General features: G+C 45.1%; 1 protein-coding gene across 2 annotated transcripts in view; it reads left to right on the forward strand.

Moving 5' to 3' along the window:
* The window catches only part of tgfbr3 (transforming growth factor, beta receptor III), a 56,712-nt gene extending 35,298 nt beyond the window's left edge, over nt 1-21,414 (forward strand). Inside the window, exons 5-17 of one of the 2 annotated variants that reach the window (XM_034530759.1) lie at nt 786-969; nt 3,889-4,051; nt 4,504-4,651; nt 6,538-6,727; nt 6,954-7,240; nt 8,429-8,584; nt 9,995-10,144; nt 10,682-10,867; nt 11,655-11,948; nt 12,478-12,598; nt 16,649-16,699; nt 17,144-17,251; nt 21,249-21,414. In XM_034530759.1, the coding sequence (XP_034386650.1) occupies nt 786-969; nt 3,889-4,051; nt 4,504-4,651; nt 6,538-6,727; nt 6,954-7,240; nt 8,429-8,584; nt 9,995-10,144; nt 10,682-10,867; nt 11,655-11,948; nt 12,478-12,598; nt 16,649-16,699; nt 17,144-17,251; nt 21,249-21,367 (2,157 nt within the window). In that variant the 3' untranslated portion in view covers nt 21,368-21,414. The remainder of the gene's footprint in view (nt 1-785; nt 970-3,888; nt 4,052-4,503; nt 4,652-6,537; nt 6,728-6,953; nt 7,241-8,428; nt 8,585-9,994; nt 10,145-10,681; nt 10,868-11,654; nt 11,949-12,477; nt 12,599-16,648; nt 16,700-17,143; nt 17,252-21,248) is intronic. The other variant, XM_034530760.1, reaches the window with a different exon arrangement.
* The last annotated feature ends 1,211 nt before the right edge of the window (nt 21,415-22,625 follow it).

Consider the following 22,625-nt stretch of genomic DNA (forward strand, 5'->3'; position numbering starts at 1 on the left):
ATCCGAGAGGAATTTTCACGTTTTTAATTGGGCCTGCCAGCACCGTCTCAGCTCATGCATACAGACAGGGTACCGAGGGAGGAAGAAAACAAGCATAGCACTAAAATGGGGTAGGCGGTCTAGACCGTTTGCTTGGACTCGTTTAACCCTCTGAAATGAAGCGTATGGGCTGGGCTCCATAAAGAGCCAAAGGGGTGGTGCCGCCTCAATACGGCTTGGGACAGTGTTCTGTGCCCCCCCCCCCCCCCCCCTCCTAATTGTTGTGACTGTTTTCCATTTGAGCTGTTATGAGAGTGCGGACCCGCCTACCTATCCGTCAGTCTGCCTGCGACAAATATTCGTATCTTCCACCCCTGTGGTCATTTTGATGCAGCACACGGTACAAACACTGGAAACCAGACACCGTATTGTGTGGAGGAACATGTGTAAAAATACGCCGGGGCACATTATGTAGATGCTTTGAAATAACGGTTTGGGATGGAGTGTGAAGGAGGGCTCTCACCAATGTTTAGAGAGCAAGTTTAATTTTGGAAAAACTGAGCCCTGCAGGTTTCTTCTTCTTGGGTTAACTTCTATGCGCACATCCTTCTCAACACAGAGGTCACCGTCGGCTGTAATCTTGAAATGTTAAACCGTGAAGGGAAACACAGTGGATATTTTAGTAGATAAATCAACTGAAATAGATGCTGAATAGAAAAACATGCAGTTATCATTTACCATCACATTAAGAGATAACACAGGAGCTCCTTTTGTCCTCTTAACACTTGCGCTTTCCCTTCCTCAAGGTATCCGAGGGCTCAGAGGTCCACTTCCAGCCGGGAAACTTCTCCCTCTCCTGCCAGATCCAGAAGGAGACCCTTCCCCATGGCAACGAGCACCTCCTCAACTGGGCCCAGAAGAAGTACAGGGCCGTCACCTCGTTCTCTGAGCTCCGGATGACTCAAGACATCTACATCAAAGTCGGAGAAGGTGTGTGCTAGATTCCCAAAATTCCCAACATAGCTCACGGTGCGCCTCCCCATTCCCCTTCAGCTCCCATAACTTTACTTAGCTTTTGCGATTGAACCCGGGCTAAAGGTTTACGTGCACTACTCTGGGAAAAGAATTTCCTTCCCTCAACGGGCATTCGCCCTTTTGCTGTTTAACAGGATACCCGTGGTAACAGTGAGTTGCTTACAGCCTGAAGAACTGTCGGAGCCCACACACATAAAGAAAGAAAGTGCACGGTCTCGTATATATGTATTTGAGTATTTTTGATGGATTATAAAATATGTTAAGCATCGCATGCAGTATCACTATGGCGGTATCCATTTTTAGACAGTCACACCTGTCCAGTACAACCACAGTCTGACCGGCTGTCCACTGATGTTTGATTATTTAGTAGTTACACCACAGGCTTCTGTAGGGGTGATTTTCTGGTTAGGTATTGGAGCATCTCGCTACATAACAAAAAGTTTGAAAGAGTTCAAAATAACAACACATATCCATAATTCACAGTTATTATTTTTAAGCCTTTAAGCACCGCCTAACTTAAAGGTGCAACCGTTTGTGCGCTTTGTATTGCATGCATGATAAAAACAAAGCAGGGACCCGCTTGTGAAAAAAATATTATTCCATAACACGACTAGTGGTGGAAAAACTCCAAAGGGGGTCTTGAACGTAATCGAGGACAATATGATTTCAGGTTGTCTGTCTTTGTGAAGGCGATGTGTCAGGAATGTCAAAAATAACAACAAATGTTTAATAGGATGAAAATGATCAGGTGATTACAATTTGGACAGACATGGACGTCAACTGCTGCATGACACCACAAGGTTGTCATGCTAGTTATTTATGTATGTGAGGTAACGTGAAAGTCAAATACAGATGCAGAAGAAACTGTAAAATATTCAGAATGCTATTTAGGACTTTGGAGTGTTACATTGGAACATACACCGGCACATTGGAAACGTCTGAGATTCGTCTCTTTTTCCAAGTTGTGTTTCTGCAGAGGTAAGCAGGTGATAGATCATTGCTATCACATTTATCTAATAAGCAAGGTGAGGAGGAGGGGGTTAGAGCCGCCAGATTCTCACAGGAGGCTTATGATTGATCTCCTCACGTGGCATTTTCTCTCTGCTGGCAGGCACATACAGTGAACAGCACGTCCAACTTCAGCTCTCAGACAGGACATCTTGACTTTTAATGAGCATCCTCCGCCACATGGAAATGGAACGAGGCTCATGTCTGGGGAGAAATAACGTGGCTCCCACCGCTGCCGCTGATAAGTTCTGCCTCTGTGTTGTTAGTTGCCGTGCAGCACAGAGCGGTTGCTCAGCCTGCAAGCGTTTGGCTGGTGTCATTAGAGGGGCTGTGGTTTGGCAAAAACCCTGAGTGCCACAGTGTTTACTCCGAGCAAAGAGCCGTAGTTTTCCACTCCTCCACATCGTCCGCCGCGTGTCGCGAAGACGGACAGATCCTCACTCTGCTTCCCAACCAGGCTCAAGGTCTCCCCTCTCAGCTCCTTCGAGAGCCACTAGGGTTCCGGATAGGAAGGTGCCAACTTTCAGTTTACACTTTGTCCGAGGCTCTGTTTGCCAAATAAGGAAGCAGCTGTCTTGTGTTCCTCTCCGAGTGCTGAGATGGGGGTGTAACTTTTGTGGACTTTCTTAGCAGTTAACAAAAAAGTGGAGACAAAAGAAATGTGAATATTATTGTCCTGGTATTGTGGTGTAATTCTTTTAAAAACAGTGCTTACTTTTCCCACGTAAAAAAAAAAGAAAGACATAAAACACATTTCTCTGCTTTTAAGCCCCACGGCGATTTACACATTATAGTTAGACTGTAAAACCTTAGAATAAACATGAGCAAATATATTGATGTTATACATCAAATTAAACAAGAGAACTTAGGCTACAAGAATCAGTAAGCCATTTCCACACAACTCAAACACCAACTGAAAGTGTTATGAAAATATCATAATCATCATTTTGTCAGGAGTCAGCCCACTCAGCCCGTAGATCGGTGCTATTAGAAAAAGCCAGATAGCAAAGAGCAAGAGGACTAAATTATTTTTCTTCTTCTAATCAACAAATACTGCTATATTTGGATGTATTGAACACCATAAGTAATATACAAGTGAAATATATGGTTTGGTACATGAGAAAATTAAAATTTCCCAAATGCCCATTTCGCCTAATTTATCTGTACTAAAACCTCTCTAACTTTGTTCTGCTTTACTTTTTCAAAGTCAAACTTTGCAGAGAGACTGGTCACATATTGTGATATGATCTCTGCTGTGCTTTGCTGTTTCTGTGCATCCTTCCAAGAGATAATCATCCTGAAAGTGCTTTTTCTTCTTCTTTATTTACTCTTAACCAGTAAAAAATATAATATTATTTACACTGAACAAAAAATACACGGTTTACCTTTTTTACAACACCAACATTATTCAAATAGCCTTTGTGGTTGCAGAGATACACCCTTTTTAGTTTGGGTATGTTATTTCGAGCAGAAACCTAGAAAATGGCTTGGGGCTTAAACGGTTAATGAGAAGACAGGTCGTACCGACCGGAGCATGGACAGCCTCACCCAGGCGGCCCGGTTAGTGCCGGCACAATGGGGATACCAGCTGCAGGGTTGTGTGGTGAAGTGAGCAGGGAGACTGTTCATCAGCTGCAACGAATGGGTCCCAACAAAGCAAACATCCACCGCACCGAGGTCTCCGTGAGGCATTGAATTCCTCCCATAAGCAGAGCAGGAGGGGGCTGTTCTGTAGCCGACCCACTGCTCTGACCCCCCCACTGGCAGAGGGCGCTAACAAAAAAGGCTGTGTTTCTCTTTATGGGAGGTCAAAAATAGCCCCATGGAACCCCCGACCGGTAACGCAAACAATTTCTCCTCTTTCAGATCCGCTGTTTTCTGACACCTGCAAGATTGATACCAAGTTCCTGTCTCTGAACTACCTGGGCGGCTACGTGGAGCCACAGGCATCAAAGGGTTGCGTCCTCTCCGCGCCCGACAAAGACCAAGAGGTCCACGTTGTTGAACTCCAAGCCCCCAACTCCAGCAGGTGAGCGGCCCGAGCCAAGAAAACATGTTGTCGTAGTTTATTTTCGAGGTCAAGATGCTCTCACTAGAGCACTGAGGAGTTTGTTTTGGATGGGAACTCAGATGAAGGATGGAGGGGGGTGGTGGTGGGAAGGGGGGGTGGGGGGGTTATTCTTCACTTAACGGTGTTAAAAAAAAGGATATTTCAAAACTGGGTCTGATTATCTGGTTAGCCAGATAATCTCCTCACTCCCCCAGTGGAGTGATTATTTAGTTCTCCCAAAAGACAGCAGATCTGGGAACCTGTCTGAAAGACGGATCTCACTCCAGTGCTATCTTGTCTGTTGGCGCATATGTCTGCATTTTATTGAGAAAAAAATATTTTTTTTAATTAGTTGGCCAGACACAAGAGGCGTGATAATGCGTAGACCTCGCCGTCCAAAATTCTGTTTTTCCCTCTTTCCCTTCCCGCAGTGCTTTCCAGGTGGATGTCATAGTGGATCTACGACCTCTGGAGGACGATGCCCCGCTGCATCGTGACGTCGTCTTGCTGCTCAAGTGCACCAAGTCTGTCAACTGGGTCATCAAGGCCCACAGTGTGATTGGAAAGCTGGAAGTGGTGGTAAGCGAGTAGCACGACACACAAAAGCCACTCGTCCAGGAACATCCGCAAGCGCTGAGATTTAAGCTCGCATGTTATGTCGCAGGCAGGAATGTCACCACTTTGCACCAATGACAGAAGAGTATTGTCTCACCTGAATTTTTCGTGAGTTGAATTGGCGCCTGGTCCCCGCCGCAGCGGAGGGGTGGCTGGGGGGGATAACGGGTTTCGGAAAAACTGTGAAATTTCACGGTGGCAGCTCCAGGCTTTGTCATCACGTTTCGGGAGCCAGGGACGGGTGGGAGGAGCAGGTGGGGGTGTCACACAATGATCAGAGCCAAGACCACAGCTGCACTTTAACTGCACACGGAGCCTTGGCTGCTCACCCCGTTAGGAGCTCCTCGCCACGAACGACAAGACAAACACTGGCTAATTACTGTGATATATCAGATTGCCCTTTACTTAGAAATCTGGTTTTATATTCATCAAAGCTGAGTATGAGTATTGATATTAAATCTTCATTAGTGCTGCTTAAGTCTCCCAGGACCCTTAGGAACTATAATAATATGACACCTATGTACACAACTGTAGATCCTGTCGATGGGGAATTGGCAGTCGTCCAAACACTGTAAATTTTAAACCTTGGCTTTTAAGAGTGCATTAACACTGAAGCAGACCCTCTAATGTTGTGCATTTATCAAAATACTGAATTTGTCCAGTGACTTTTGGTATTTTACGGTTTGGATGATGAGGATGGAGTCTCGTGGCTCGTCAGCTTGCCGTCGCTAGGCCTGTACGGATTGTCAGTGGAGGTGTGCAAGCGGGGTTCTGTGCCTCACCCTGTAACGCTGAACCTCCGACAGGGCGCGCCTCAGCCATGACACAGCACTTTTTGCCATGACACGGCACCACTCCTTTTTGCCAGGAGCGGTGCATTTGTACGGCTGCCGGGTCGCCGCTGTACAGTGAGTCAGTCGGGGTCGAGTGAGCGCGATGCCAGGTCAGACAGAGTTGATGGCGAGGCCTCTGATGGAGGTTCCCAACGGATTTGTTTGTTGTCATACCCACTTAACACTTTGCCCCCGTGCAACAATGTTTGGGTCAGGAATGTACATCTTTTTTGTCCACCACTTTGGGCCAGGCATAAGATAACTCCCCTACCAGAAACTTTGTTCAGACATTCATAGTCCACAGAGGGTGAATCCTTCTGACTATGGTGAGCTGCAGATTTCCAGCATCATTATTAGGGAGACATTTTTTGTTTCCATGTAGTATCTCTGTAGCTCAGAAGTGTTTTGAATATATGTTCACAAGTTACCAAAATACATAAATGCGTGTTTGAAGGGTTTGTTTGTTGCCGACGCACGTTCTCATCAACATTAGACCACAGACAGATGGTCAGTCTCAACACAGAGTACGGTTTTGTTCCAAAAAAGCTAACATTTAAGACTTTTATTTGACACGATGACAAGTGGGATGCTGGGCTTGCGCAACTAGTTTTTGGGAGAGTGACAAAAGATTATGTGATACGATAGCCTCGTAAAAAACGAGGCCTCGCTTCTGTCAGAGAGCTGCTTCTCCTCAGCGTTGCTCAAGAGGCCCTGAATGTGTGGGAAATGGCTGTAAGAATTAATCAGTGCTACATGTTGAGTAGCGGGGCAAGACCTGACTTTTAGGAGCAAACCAACCCGTTGGTTTCTCAGCGTTGATTGAGCGCCGACACGCCCATCGTCTTGCACATGATTCACACTTGACGCAGAATGAGAGCAGGACTGTACTTGAAAGTCGGATACCTGTGGAGCAGTGAATCGTGTCTTTTGTTCCTGAAGATCTTATAGGAGCTGTCATAAATATATAGTTTTTGCAATAAGACAAGCTAAGTCCTGACTCTGCTTTCTTCTCCGCAGGCCTCTGATACCGTGAGTGTCAGTATGAACACGGAGAGACTGATGCAAGTGTCAAAATCCCCCAAGCAGCACTTGCCATCGGGGCCACAAGCCTTGATCAAGTACGCAGGGGAGCACGGCTACGGTCCAGTCACGTCTTACACCAACACCCCTGTGGCTAACCACTTCAACATCCGCCTCAGAGAGCCAGGTAAACTGGAGAAACATCCCCCGATTTTAATTGTACTGAGGCAGAAATAGAAATAGTGTGTGCAGGTAAATTATAGCTCATCTTTTAGCAGCTGCTGCAATTTTTTTCATGACCCACATTGCACATTTTACAGTCATTATAGAGGAACTAGTGTGAAATTGTGAGACGGTAATTTCCCTGCCTGTAAAACCAGCCTCAGGAGGTTCTAACAATGTGTGACTTCCAGAAGTGGTGGATCCTCTGGAGCGCATGCTGCCTCCAGAGCTCTTCATCCTGCGTGACCCCAGTCCCCATCCGAGAGCTGGAGCTGCAGCCCGACGCTCCGGTCTGCCCTTTCCCTTCCCCCCGCCTGCGTCCGACGGCCTGCCCTTCCTGTCTCTGCCCTCCTCCCTCGACGACCGGCCCTGGGAGAACGGGGAGCCCGAGGAGCATCAGGGCGCTCTCAGTGTCGGCCTCAGCGTGCAGTGTGAGGACACGAGGATGGTGGTCAGCATCGATAAAGAAAGCCTGCAAGTGAGTGTGCAGCGGGATTTTTTTCCATCTTGGATTAGAAGGCAACAAGTATAACACACATAACACCAAAAACATCAAAACCAGAAACACAGACATGTTATCTATAAATAGCATATAACGTTAAAAAAACTTGTTTAACTATTTACTACGAACACTATTCATTTATTCATTTTAGTAAGAATATTAGGGCATATGTAGCTCTAACCAGGAAATGGTGTTTTTCTTATTTGAAATAATAACAATCGTAATAGATAAATATGTTTTCTGTCATTAAGCTAATCAATTGAGCAAAAAGTTGTTCCAGCACAGAAGACAACCGGTTGAGCAATGTTCCCCTCTATTGTTAAATAGACAGACAGAACTTTTTTGTAAACGACTCGATCCTCAATAACACTTTAATAAGTGAAGAACAACATATATATAAATATATATATATATATATATATATATATATATATATATATATATAGAAAAAAATTGTTTCAGGGTCCGATCAGTCACATTAGCCTCTGAGTATTTTTAGTTTTTTAGTTTTTTAGTTTTTACCATTTCTCCCCATGCGACGCATTCTTGATGTGACACATTGTGACAAGACGAACAGAAAACAACAAACATGGAGGACACCCAAAGAGAATGTGTCAGGACCAATTAGGGGCCAGAATGAATCTCCTCACCAGTGCGATGAAGAAATGCCAACATAAACCTCCATGCTGTTGGGTTTTTTGATATCTGAAAATCATCTAAAGCTAGCACTTTATTACACCACAATGCTCAGTGTGGTAACACATATAAAGGTCACTTGTAGATTTATATGAGGGCCTTCCGCTGCAGAGATCAGTATTGGCTGCTGATAAATGGATTAAAGTACAAAAGTAAAATAAAAAGAAATGCGGTACAATGAGAAATTATTCTATTACTTTTTATTCAAATGCCAGCCTCATTGAAGCAAGAAGCACAACGTTTCCCCAACATTTGGCGTCTGAACGCCCACATCACAGAATGGAAACTGGCAGAGACTGTAATTAGGAGAAGCTGGGACTGGAGCTAGACCACCTTGTGGGATTTGTTTATTCCTGGGAACTCCAAATCTCACACCACTTTGCCTTTTTTTTATTCTGAAAATGGGTTAATAAAGGAACTCTTTGATGTTCATCGAATGTTGCCATTTGTTTTTTGACGTTTCCTCAGGCGAATGGGTTTGCTCATGCCAACCTCACTCTTCAAGACCCAGCTTGCAAAGCAAAAGTCAATGCCACCCACTACACTCTGGAGACTCCTCTGACCGGCTGTCTGACCACCGTGTATCCCATGCAGGGGAGCCCAATGGCCGTCCACATCAACTCTGTGAGTACAACACCCATTATTACATTCGAGTCTCAAACAAGTCATGCAAATAAAGCTGCTTTAACTGAACCATGTGAAGAGACCCTTAGTTTATAATATATATATATATATATATATATATATATATATATATATATATATATATATATATATATATATATACAAAGAAAGTGTTTCCAACTGAAACTAAGAACCAGAACGGACAAACCAAACACTGGCAGCGTCCTCTACATTAGTGCTGCTCTTCTCCGGGGGAAGTGAGTTTCTGGCTCCAACTGACAATGTCAATACCTGATGCATGCTGTGAAATAATATCGCCTCAAGTCCGACATGGGCAGTCGACCAATGTCAGCCATTGTTTTCCTCGTTTAACTAGGTGGAAACCCTTTCTAGTCAGCACGGCTTTAACCGCTCATGGCACAGAACCAAGGCGTCCTGGGCTTGTTGATCAAGTGACATCCTCCAGTCAGTTGATAACATGTTTCCGAGCAACGCCAGCTATCAGTTGTCAAGAGCTGATAGGAAAGCCGACTCAGAGGCTTGACGCTGAAGCACATTTCCCACAAATTGTTTTTTTCTTTTCTGGATGAACGGAGACTGCACAAATATGACAAGTTGAAAGTGCTGGTGAACAGTGTGGGATTCAGCGTTCACATCTGACATCCCGAGTTGTCTTCATTATTGTGGAATGCATTCATTCAGCGTGTTTGTTCTGACAAGCAAGGATGAATCACTTCCTCCCCGACCTTTTGAGATCTTTTGTGGGGGAAATTTGGAACAACACATTTGCTGTCCAATGCCGATTTGAAAAACTGGGCACAAGTCCAAGGTCGTCTTTTGTGTTTTCACTTGGATGCAGGGATAACCTCTGACCTCAAGTCAAAAGAGATAAAAATGTCTTTGTCTGCGATAATTTATCTGTTGTTTCTGCTGTCCTGTGACATGTTGATTTAATTCCACAGTGCCACGAATGGCAGATCAACTCACTAATTTGTTGCAGACTCAAGAAAAACACTGTCAGCGTCACTGAGATCGTCCTCTCGCCTCATTAACTCTAGATTATCTTAAAGCGCCAGCCCTCATGTCAGACCTTTGACATTCTTCCTCTCCACTGAGAAATAAAAAGTACATTTTATGTTTTTGTCCAGGATGAGTCCCACTGCTGAAGCCACGGGACATTCCCACAATTTAAATCCAACTCATTGGTTGCAGAATGTCTTTTGGCAACTCCTCTCCAAGATTTGAATCTCCGTGTCTTTGGCTTACGGAACACGACTCACAACTGGATCTGTTTCAAGAATAAATAAATACTAAAAGTCTGGAAAGGATTTTCGCGAAAGGTTTCCTTTTCGCTCGCTAGCTGACGCCGCTTAGGTTTTGTTGGTTAACGTGCGTCTCTGTGGATTGCAGGTCTTGATAAGTCATACGGAGAACAAGGACGGGAGTGGCAGGCCGCTGGATTACGAGGATCTGGAATCTGGAGACGTGCTGTTCCCGAGAGACCCGGTGGAGTTAGAGAGGACATTCACGGAGCCGGCGGAGCACCAGTCCGTCATAGTGGTGAGAATCATTGTGGCTCTCTCTTGGGGTGGGGTGGGGGGGGGATGGGGGGGGGGGGGACAAGTCAAGACCAATGATCATCTCCATCTCTATGTAAATCATTCCGAGCTGGAAGAAACTCCATTACCCAGTATCCCCTGGTGCATGTAAAGACTCCTCTTGCAATCTCCCTGTCTTTCCACGATGTCTGTTTTATGGACTTGACCTGACATTTTCCATTTTTAAGCTTCTCCATTTCATTCCCTCTACCGACGTATTTTCCCTTTGTCTCATCCGATCCCCGTTTCCTACTTATTGATCTTATTTATACAGTTTGTGTTCCTTCCCCGTTTTCTGATCTGTCCTAATGTGGTCAAACACACACACACACACACACACACACACACACACACACACACACACACACACACACACACACACACACACACACACACACACACACACACACACACACACAGGGCGAAGGTGCTTAGCAGTGGTATCAGGTATCAGATCCCTGCTGATATTCGCGTTGCCGTTGTCTCTTTCTCCTCCCAGTTCAACTGCACGTACCGAAAGAACCAGAAAACCTCGGCAACGCTTCCCAGGATTGTACCAGGACCCGGCAGGCAACCGGTGAGCAACATGACGTTTAACATGGAGATGTACAACACGCTGCCGTTCAGAAACCCCTCGCGCCAGGCCTTCTACACCGTCTCACAGAAGCAGCAGGTCTTCGTGGAGGTACGCCTTTCATTTCTAATAAATCATCGTTTTGCGTCGGGGTACGCGTCATGCTTGTTTTGCAGATTAATGCAGTGTTTGTCTTGTGCAATGTGTGCTTTTGCTCCCAAATGAAGGCTTTCGTAAGAAAACTGTGCTCTCTGTCTGGGACTTTAAACACTGTGATCACTCAGTGTGGCATCCACAAAGTGATTTTTTTATGTTGCCTCGTTGCGACAGAAAAATGCTCACTTTCAACCCCCTCATATTCTTTGCATCACCTCCTCTTTTCTGTCTCCGTGTCCGGTCTTGTCTGCTTCAAAATCCCTACTTTCACAACACAATTATGGAGGTCATGTAAGAAATGGCAAAGACTCGCACTCTGAGGTCATCTGACAGGATGATTTATGACGATATCAGCGGGAGGTGCTTCGCTGACAGTGTGGACGCTGAGCCAGCTGGTTACAAAGGGTTTTCTGTGTGTTTGTGCATGCGAGACCTTTTCAATGAGGATGCCATCACTGATAATCCAAAAGAAGGAGGAATAATAATCAAGGGAATTAAGGTTGTGGGTGGAAAGACATGAGTAGCATCCTAAGTGAAATAAATCTTCTGCATAAGAGCAGTATAAATGATGGCGGTAGTTCTTATCAGCCTAGCCTTGCAACTTTAGTCACTAACAATCAATTTCACCTGTCCATCATCTTAGTTACACAAAGCAGCTGGCCTTCACTAATGACAAATGATAAGTAATTGAAGAATACATTTAAAAAAATGTTTTCCCCTTCTCCCTCATGCGCTCCTTCAGGTCACATCTGCTGCATCGGATCCGGAGCTGGGCTTCACCCTCATATCGTGCTTCATTTCTCCCAACTCCAACCCCAGTGTGGCCTCAGGCTACACTCTCATTGAGACCGTGTGCCCCACGGACGACTCCGTCAAGTACTATCCTCAGAGGGAGTTCCCAGTCCCTCACACACAGGCGGAGAAGAAGAGCTTCAGCTTCACCTTCAACTCAAAGTTCAACATGTCCCTGCTTTTCCTGCACTGCGAGATGTCTCTGTGCTCCAAGAGATCTCAGAGCAACCAGAGACTACCCACGGTATGCAGTATAATCTTCCCTTAATGACTCATTATCTTTTGGCATGTGCAGTGATTTGACTGTACGATTTTCCTGAGGTATAGAGTATTAGCAGTGTTTTTGTTTGGGGGAGATCTTGGTGAAGTAATGCTCCATCTTTTACTCGAGCCGTTCAGTATCAGGTCTGCAAGCTAAGCAGGAAACATGAATCAATGTCACGTTTGCCAGAAGCATCTTTAATGTTTTGTGTTACTGTGTTATCGGTCTAGCACGTACAATTTTTTGCAAGCACTAACTTGCATCTTTTTTTAATTTATTTTTTTTACCTCTTTTCACCTAAAAATGTAATAAAAGTAGTGATAAAGTTGCGGCTGACGTGTAGCAGCGAATCTAATTGTCATACTCAGATTTCCAATCAGACTCACCACGAGTTTGTCATTTGTTTATATATATTTTACACTCGGAGCGTAAGATATTTTTTTACAGAGTGACGTGTGTCTTTTTTGCGTTCATTGTAAGTTTTAGGTTAAAGTCAATTCTGTCCACACAGTGCCTGCAACCCAGTGAGACGTGCGATTCTCTTTCTGTGGACAACATCCTGGTGATGATGATGAACTCCAAGACGTCTACCAAGCCGCTGGTCGTGGTGGATGGACCTGATCAGGAAACAGGTCAGTTGGGAGCAAAGAAAAACACAGTTTTCACTTACTTAGACCTCGTGCCACAAGCTCCACATGCACATGGGTTTTTAATAGCTCCTGTCACTATCATCCACGTTTAAAAAAAAAAACTTTTTCTATAAATGATGAATTAAGCTCTGACTTTCATTGTTTTGAGTATAAAGTGTGATAAGGGAAATGGGGTCAAGGAAGAAGCAGGTCTGAGGGCGAAGCAGCCAGAGAAAGCTCCAATACTCTGCGATTAGACCAAAAACCACAAAAACATCTGGTCACCCTTAGCTACAGTGTGTGTGATTGTGTATGTGCCTATGTGTCTGTTTACATTAACGTCTGTACACAAGTGTGTGTGTGTGTGTGTGTGTGTGTGTGTGTGTGTGTGTGTGTGTGTGTGTGTGTGTGTGTGTGTGGATAATAGCATGTGGTTGAGGAAGGAGTAGAAGGATTCGTGCTAACACTCTGGACCAGTCTGTGCTGAGGGAGAGGCGGAAAAAGAGGAATAATACAGCACCAAGCTCCAGTTGTTTTCACTTAGAGACTTCACTGTGGCCTCCCCTTTCCACGAGAGAAGGGGAGGAGGGTGTGTGTGTGTGTGTGTGTGTGTGTGTGTGAGGAGAGTGGAGGTCCTCTTGTTGGCTTTGGGAGTCCAGCCAGAGCCTAAAGGCCCCTCGATCATCACACATCGCCGCTCATTGTACTGCGGAGTCTCCGGGGTTGTGAGTGTAATCGAAGCGAGGGAGCAGCCTGCAGATGTGGGGGTGGGGGTGGGGGAGCCTGAGGTAACCACAGTCACATTTGACTAATTATGACCTAAACTGAGATGCGGTGATATCACGAGTGCCCGATCTCTGGTGGATGGCCAGAGCTTTACAACATCAGCATCCCCTCTGAGCGATGACATCAACATCATCCTCGTGGTCAGTTTGACTCAAACGGCATTGACTCATGGTTTTAATATACATCACGTCATTTCAATCGGTGTGAGCTGGAGCCTGACTGGTGTAGCAGCACGGCCGATACCGGCCTCTTTAGGGCCAGTGTGGATGTACTGTATCGCTTGATGCGTCGGCTGCTGAGTAACACAAGAAGGGATGAAGACACGCAGTTTGAGGAAGTGCAGACGTCCGTCCCTCAGCTCGGTTGGCCGATGAAAAGATTCAGCGGGTGGCCCGATGAAGATGATGTCACAGCAGCTCCACATGGCATCATCGCTACGATGATCACCGGAGAATCCCACCTACACTATCCGCAGTGGGAAATGAGGCAACAGTCTGCTGTGATAAATCAAAGATACATTTTAGATTATCAGATGGACAAAACAAGCAATTTTAATATATGTAGGGCTGTTAGTGAGCTTTTTTTCTCTGTTTTCTGATGAAAAATAATCCATTTATCTGAATGAAAAGGAAAATGATTGTTAGTTGTAGCCAACATACGTACATTATGTTGGTCACAATTCCTTTTTAAGGATTTCTTTTTTAAACTCCTAATTATCGATATAAGTATCGGCCACAAAGATCCGGCATCAGTCGGCTCTAGAGTGAGTAGTGAGTGAGTCGTAGAGAACATTACTGAACAGAAGTGGGTGGTTTTATTATTTTTTAATACGCTTTTTAATACACTTTTTTTTTGCACAGAAGTCCCAGTGTTGATGCTCGAGAAGCTGCTGAAGCTATTGGTGAACAGACTCTGAAACTTCCAGTAATGAGTGAATGAGCTACACTAGTCCAGAACAGGCACTGGCCACCACATTACTATGCCAGATCCACGGCGTTTATTTTTCATGGAACTGATAAAGTAAACACAAATATGCAATAAATAAACAAAAACAACTCTATTTAAAAGGCATCTCTTGTGCTAGGAAGGTAAACAAAACAAGCAGATTTTTTTAAGTGACAGTATCCCAAAGAGTTCCACCGAGGGGCCACTTTTGGCCAACTTGGTGCATGGAAAAATATAACGGCCTCAAAGCCCGACCATCACAAGTAGATTTACGGCTCCACAATACATTTTATTGGATCTGGTAACGTTCAGGAAAGGTTGAAAAGTATCATTTATGTGAGGGGTTGGCAGTGACAATTGTATTGTTGCACCACTACGAGCAGTATTACGTCTGCAAAAGTCAGCAAAGAATAGAGGATCAAGACGGAAAACCTATAATAAGTCTGGTTTATGTACATCACATACAACAGTAATGTAATCCGCTTCAAAAGAAAAGCCTCAGTAACAGGGTTATCGTGGTTAAATCTAATGGACAGGCCGAAACTGCAGTGTTTGCAATGCGATTGCTCTTCTGTGATATGTAGCACTGTAATGATGTAGCACCTTAAATCGTCTTTTTATTCACTGGCATGATGTCAAGACGCTTACTTAGCGTCGTTCTAAAACTACTTGAACATGGGTTTGGACTCCAGCTCCAGCGGATGGTGGCCATTAGAGAAATATGTAACCCAGAAGTTAGCATCGCATTGGTTCCCTCAACAAGATGTCAATGGGATTTTTTTCCCATTGGAGTTTGGGTTATTGCAGGAAAATGAGCTCTGTGGCAAACACACGATACTTGTTGATGCTTTGTTCAGCAAGGAAAACTTAACAAACGTACACCCCTTTTAGGTTTTTTGAAGTGTGGACCTAAAAAGCTAACGTTAGGCTACGAGCAAATACGGCACGATCACATGAGCTCGAGTATACACAACAGGGCTGTAACGGCGGGCTAGTTTGTGTAAGCAACCGCCTTTTTTAAGACACTTAAATGCTTAATTCTATTCACTGACGTATTTTATGTCACCACGGTCACATTTGACTAATTATGACCTAAACTCAGATGCGGTGATATCACAAAGTGCCCGATCTCTGGTGGATGGCCAGAGCTTTACAACATCAGCATCCCCTCTGAGCGATGACATCAACATCATCTTCGTGGTCAGTTTGACTCAAACGGCATTGACTCATGGTTTTAATATACATCACGTCATTTCAATCGGTGTGAGCTGGAGCCTGACTGGTGTAGCAGCACGGCCGATACCGGCCTCTTTAGGGCCAGTGTGGATGTAGAATCAAAACCTTCAAATCTCTTCACCTTATTCAAAATTCACCTTGACTTTGAGACGTGGTAACCGGAAGAGCAAAAAACGCTGACTCACTTCCTCATTTTAGGACTCGTTCCTGCAGCGCTCTGTTGCAGTAACAAGCTTTAGAAGTATGAACAACCGGGCCCATCCCTGTGAGGAGGGTCAGAGTTGAACAAAAACATGCTCGCTCATTCCACAGCGAGAAAAACTTGCATAAACAAATGACGTCCACAGAGATATCCGACCGTGGACTGGATGACCACCGCCGCTGTCAGACGAGAGTCGTGTAAATTTCTCCACACTAAAACACGGTGGCCCCCGTCCATCAAGCTCCTCCCCCTCTCTTCTGCGCGTGGTGCCGACAGCATTGCGGTCTTGGCTTCTGTCACACGGGACAGATAACACCGGAGTGATGTGGCGAGGGCTGGGCGGTCCGCAGAAAGGATGTCTGCTGGCCATCGTCCCCTCTGATATTAAACGGCCCCTCAGTCCCGCCACCCCCCGGCTGATGACCCGTCATCATCCATTTAAGCGATATGAAAATTCCCAAGGTGTCCTGTCCAAGAATAGCTCCCATTGTGGCAGAGTCTTGGCCGTGCACCCTGCTCGCCTCTTGAGTTTGCCCGTACACAAGCGCCTTTTTACTTTTTTTTTGTTGCGATATCATCGCAGCCAAGTCCACCTATAAAAAGCCTTTCAGATGGCTTGAAATACACCGGTCAGTAGGGAGTCAGGAGGTTCATCCTTTAGGAAGCCTGTCAGCTTCTAGCCGCTCTCTTGCAGCGTCTTTCCTGGTTCAGGTTTCTGTGTCACATTCCTCAGAGAGCTGCTTATCAACACAGGACAATATCAGTCTTGTGCTGGTCCTCTGGCCTGGGGCTGACCTCGAGTAATTAAAATGTATCTTTCAAACTATACATCACTATGATGGCCAACATCCATTGAAATGTCATCATTTGTTCTTGTTTTGCAGTAACTCCTTCTCAGAAAGCGACCCAAAGCCCACAAGGTCCTTACGATGACGGTAAGTCCCTTAAGTCAAGAGTTCCCCTCTCCATTATCCTCGCTGTCGTTTACAATTACATGCATCTCTTTGTATGTATGAATTATATGGAGCCCCAAAAATGTTCAGTGGAAAATTAACAAATAAGACATAGATAATGAAATTCTAATTATTAATTAGCCGCGTTTCAAATTCGCTTGACAGGTGAATGGAAAACATGACTTTAGATGAAGCAAGAAATTGTGAAATGCTTAAAAATAATTATGCATCTTTTATATTTTTGCATTATTTAACAAATGATTGGTTCATCACACAATTTACTCACGCTATCACTTCTTTGTAATGTCTATGTTTATTCATTGGAGATTGGGCATTTTGGGGCTCCGTGGACTCGAAAGGTTTTAAACATTCCCAAGTTGTCACGTTCAACATGTGTGAACCGTGCTCCGCTTTTGTCTCTCGCAGAGGCGCTGTACGTGCTGGACACGCCGACGGTGGTGGGGATCGCCTTCGCGGCCTTCGTGATCGGCGCCCTGTTGACCGGAGCCCTGTGGTTCATCTACTCGCACACAGGTAGGTGCCTTACCTGCTGCTCTGCGGGGGGCCCCCCCCCGTTCGCCTAATGAGAAAGATAAGATGCAGAGGAATGTCCGAGTGTCCCGCTGCCAGCAATGTGCCGCTGGGAATGCCAAACATCCTGCTGCTGACAGAGGCCGGTTCACAATAACAGATTGACTCCTCTACTGTAATTATATCCTGTTGGTCAGCAGCGAGTTTCTCCTCTCTTTCCTGCCTTTGAATGTTTTTCGGGAGCTGCGGGGTGGTCGGCGAATATTCTCAGTACAATGGCTGGAGACGAGTTGGAAATTCCCCTCGTTGGGTTGAGGGGCCCTCACAGGAAAAGACACACAATCCGTCCATTAGATGCCAAGATCTTCCCCATGGTCCCCAGCCCGCTGACCCCTGGGGAGGAAGTGTGCTCCCGGCAGCCCTCTGGAGGTCACCATTGCATGAAGCTGCCCTGTTCTCATTCGGCCTTACCGCTTGACTGGTGATCGGCCGTGCCGCTGACCTGTTGCCGTGTTCGCCATGAACGTCTTTCATAAACGGGGTCAGGATGTTTGACTCATGTCTTTTCAGGCAAATACAACAACGTGCGTGTTTAGGTTCACGCTCAGTTGACTGTTTGGACGAAGCTCACAGTTGGACAGTGTTAAATGGCCTTGATTAGTAAATGACAGTTGTGAGCGTGGCGAAGATCCGGAGCCAAACTGTTCCGGTCTCGCCAAGTCACGTCCATAAGTGTTTTGCCGAACAGCATTTCATGTAGCAGAACAGACCAGCTGTCAGATTTAAGTGCCTTTCATCTTCATCACAATATTGGTATTGGCTCCGCTTTAGAAAGCCACTTTATTTCAGCTTCATGGGTTTCCTAGAGTGCCTTATTGGCCGCTTTTCCAAAGATAATAGAAGGGAACATGCACAGAGAAACAGGTGTAAGGATGGTCGCGCTGGAAAGACTTTCACAACATGTTCCTGTTGTTGTTATTGAAATAGGCTCTTCGCTGGGCGTGTCACGCTTCCTTGGCCTTACATGGCCTTATGGCAATATTGGCAGTTCCATGTAAAACAACCACCAAAAATCCGTGGTGTATTTTAGACCACAGAGAGATGAAACATGAAAACATATCTGGGTCTTTCCCCTCCGACTCTAAAGGACAATGGCCTCTTGAGAAAGACCTTTTTTAGGTTGCATACTCATCTGCATTGTATTTTAGGTTTTGCAGCCGATGTGGTTCAATTCCATACAAGGCGATGAGAAGTGTAGCGCATTGAAAAGCACCCCGCAATACATTATTTGACATTTTGTTCGTTGTCTTGGCGCGTTCAGAAGGTCTGCATACTGCCAGCGCGCAGTCGTGTCTGGCAAGGTGTCTGCTCGAATGGTGAAACAACGTGCGGACGGACAATTCTGAGCCGATTGTGAAAACAGGCTGAATAATTCACACGGGGGAGAAATTTCACACATTATTGGTTCTGAAATCCAAACACACGATTACAAGATTAGAAAATAAAGGGGATCGCACGCTGCGCTAAAGTGAGGTAAGCGGTTTTATAGACTGCACAGCTTAATTTTCTTTGCCACGCTAGCGGCTTACATGCCCAAAGGATGGCGTCTAGTCCCTTTGGTGACCTTTCCTCAAGATTGTAGTTTTGTTCCACTCAGAATGAATTGTCGCTTTGAATTCAGATCAGAGCTATAACTATTCCCATCCGCCTCAGTTGCACTTTGTGTTTAGTGCTATTAAGCAAATGTTAGCATCCTAAGAAGCTAAACTATGGTGTTAACATGATACAGTGCAAACCTCTTATAATATCCACGTCTGATCAAATCGATCACTGGAAGCATTGACATTGACATTGAAATTGAAATTGACATTTCCAGATTTCCTACATAAATATATAGTTATGTTACAGACAGTTTTAATGTGTTTCATCAACCATTTCAAAATACCGAACAGTACAGTTTGAAATGCTTTTTAAATGACTGTACAAATGAAATGACTGTACTGTGTAAAAATGCTTTGGCTTGTTGGCGTTCCCTTTAGACCAATACGTGGTATTGAGCGGTGTAGCGGCGCCGCCTGCGAATACATTGCTCAGATAGCGGAACGGGGCAATAGCATGCGGCGTGAGATACGCGGCACCCACAGTCTATATGCAGCGAGGTCAGACTACAAATACCTTAACGCCAGTAGTGCCAATTGGCTACTAAGCACTTCTCAGTGCATTTCCACAGGAAAATAAACTGTAGGCTATCGAAGCCCATCTAGTCGCAAACATATTCATAAAATACAGTATATGGGGTGTAAAATAAAAACCCAGAATAAGAGCTTTTTGATCCATATAAGAGGTTTACACCCTGCATGTGAGCATCACTGCGAGCGTGTCAGCATGCTAACATTAGCATCTAGCTCAAAGCAGCGCTGTGTCTAGGTACAGTGTTCTCAAACCTCTCTCTGCAAAGAGTAAACTGTGTCTATCGAGGGTTATTACCAAGTTATTGATTTAACTCATGCACATAGACACTTTTTCACTTGTCAAATTAGTGTGTTAGGGAGCTTTCTGTGTAGACACTTGAAATACTTTGTGAATTTTAACTATGCCAAGTGATACTGAGAACGGGGCTTCTGTGTTTTAATTTTTTCTCAGAACACGTTTTCAACAACGTCATGTTTTCATGGCTGAGATGAATTCATGGCTGCAGGAGATTAAGAAACTAAACGCATTCCAGAAGAGACGATGAAACAATGCAGCCAAGACACAATGAACCCCCCTTCATGAAGAGTTTTCATACACAGTCTGTTTCTGTGACAATACAAGCAGTCTTTTATCTCTAGAGAAAGATTTATATTAGACTCTGGGATTTACATTTCCCCCCGACAGACGAGGTGGATCCGAGTCCCCTTCTTTGTTTCGTAGAGCCCTCGGCCCTGCGAGGAAAAGACCGCTGGCAGCTCGGCTCTGGTAAACATTAGAAGGACCGAGGGGCCCCAAAAGAGGGAGCGCCATATAAGATTGCCCGCGGACACATATGGCTGTCATACACACACACACACACACACACACACACACACACACACACACACACACACACACACACACACACACACGCACACTCATCGATTGGAAAATCTTTGTCAAAGAGAGCGAGCCAGGAAGCAAACAAGGGAAATGCTGCAGTAATAACTGTGAATGCCGAATGCTCACATGAAAATAAGACTTCATTTCAAAAGCAAACTCATTGTCTGTCGGGAGACGCTTTCGTAAATATTCATAAGCACTTTCATTCGCCTCTGCAGTTGAACCGTCGGATCCCGAGAGTCGACTAAACAAGATGCTTATTAGACGTAGAACAATATACCGGTCAGTGGTTTGCAATCCTGTCCTTGCGTCTGTTCTGCTTTATTTACTAACGCCAGGCTAATTGAATCCAGATTACTAATGAAAATGAACTCCAGGAACATAAATCCTCTCTCTCGCTTTCTCTCTCTCTCTCTCTCTCTCTCTCATCCGTCAGAGAGGATGTGGCGGGTTGTTTCTGGGTTCTGTGAGGTGAAACGTCTCTGGTCCCGAGCATCTAAAAACACTTTTGTGGATCTGTGGCAGATTATGCTCAAAGATGTTGAAGGAAAGATGTCGCGCAGAGGCACGGCTTCGCATATTCGGCAAACGAGCTTTGTGCTGAAAATCTGATGTTTTTAATAAAAACGTGGGAGTCCTCAAAAGGCTTTGTACAAAACGTTGGGATGAAGCATTTTATTTTAGCTAGAGTGTGAGGTGCATGTCAAGCAGTGACAGTCATAGTAAAAAGTATGGAGATTAAACAGCATTTATTTTTTTCAGAAGAACAACGGCGGTTCTTGTGTCTCAGAGGAGCGCAATTTGTAGCTGTAACCAAACCGATTCACCATTCTCCTGCCTACCTCGGCTAATATATATACATTTGTTTTTCTCCCTTTGGTCCAATCCCCTCCCTCCCTCTCCCTATTTCTCTCTCTGTGTGGAGGTGAGACAGCCGGCACACAGCAGGTCCAGAAGCCCCAGCCGACCTCGGAGAACAGCAGCGCGGCCCACAGTGTCGGCAGCACACAAAGCACACCGTGCTCCAGCAGCAGCACCGCGTAGCCCAGGACGCAACCCGACGGGGGACCGGTTTGTGGATCTCCTTCCATGAAAGGAACCATTTGGGGGGGGGGGGGGGGTGATAGAAAGAGAAAAAAAAGCACACACACACTATACCACTGGTGTCCTGGTGTTACTGGTATGTAATAGGAGCAATCCCAGCTTGGCAGCCTCGCCTCATACTTTGTACGGAAAAACTACAAGAAAGAAATGTGAGTTCAGGCATTTCTTCCCAATTGTTTTTCTTCCTTTTTTTCTTTCTGACCACAACACAACCTTTTGTTTTGACTCTAAATGGTGATATTCATGCAGGTTCACTCCAATAGCGAGGATTGTCTGCAGTGTGTCAGTATTAGGAAGTGAGATGTTAATGGCTGGACTGTAACACTTCACAACGCGCAACCCTGAAGGTGGCAAGGGAGCAAAGCAACCACTATTAACATGCGGACAAAAGTGCAGTATGAACGGAAGTCGTCATCTTGACGCACGCACACACACACACACAGAGAGAGAGAGAGAGAGAGAGAGAGAGAGAGAGAGAGACTGGCTTTTGAAAGATGCAAGACAGTGTAGGTATTGAATGTATACAGAAGAATAGACGCCAAAAAATGTGAATGGAAAATGTGAAAGACATGCTGATAAAATGCCACATTTTGTAATGTATGCATAGTTCCCTCCTAATGGGCTTATACACACAGGCTGGTAAGGCGTATTTTACCAGCGCTCTCTGTAAGGCAATAGTAATGCTTCTCAGTAGACGGGCCTCTGTGCCTCACTTTCGTTGATGTGCCACAGCTTCACTGGGGCATTATGGGTTCCCTTTTACCAGTCGCTGTAACGGGAATAGTGCAACATTTTGAGGGAATACGTTTGTTTGCTTGACATCCAAAAGATCGATACCCCTCTCACGTCTGTGCTTTAAGTGCGGAGCTCGATGCAGGAGGTGATTGCACCACCCACCACGCTAAGTTCCTTGTAGGTTTAAACCTACTTGGCTATTAAAAGTTTCTGATTCTGATTCTGATTCTGATTAGCTTAGCATTAAGAAGAAGAAAAAAGCAGAGGGAAACGGTTAGCTCAGAGAAATAGTTCAACCTTTCTCAAAATAAAAAAACATAACAGAAACTATTCTTACGGGCTTGCTATCCCCCCCTCACACACACATCCAGTTGTTATGCTAAGCTAGGCTAATCATCTCAGGCTCTGGTTCAGTAATCAACGTACAGATATTAGAGTGTTTTCCCTCTTTGTGTCTCGCTCA

The sequence above is a fragment of the Cyclopterus lumpus genome, chromosome 4 (assembly GCF_009769545.1).
Source record: "Cyclopterus lumpus isolate fCycLum1 chromosome 4, fCycLum1.pri, whole genome shotgun sequence".
NCBI lineage: Eukaryota > Metazoa > Chordata > Actinopteri > Perciformes > Cyclopteridae > Cyclopterus > Cyclopterus lumpus.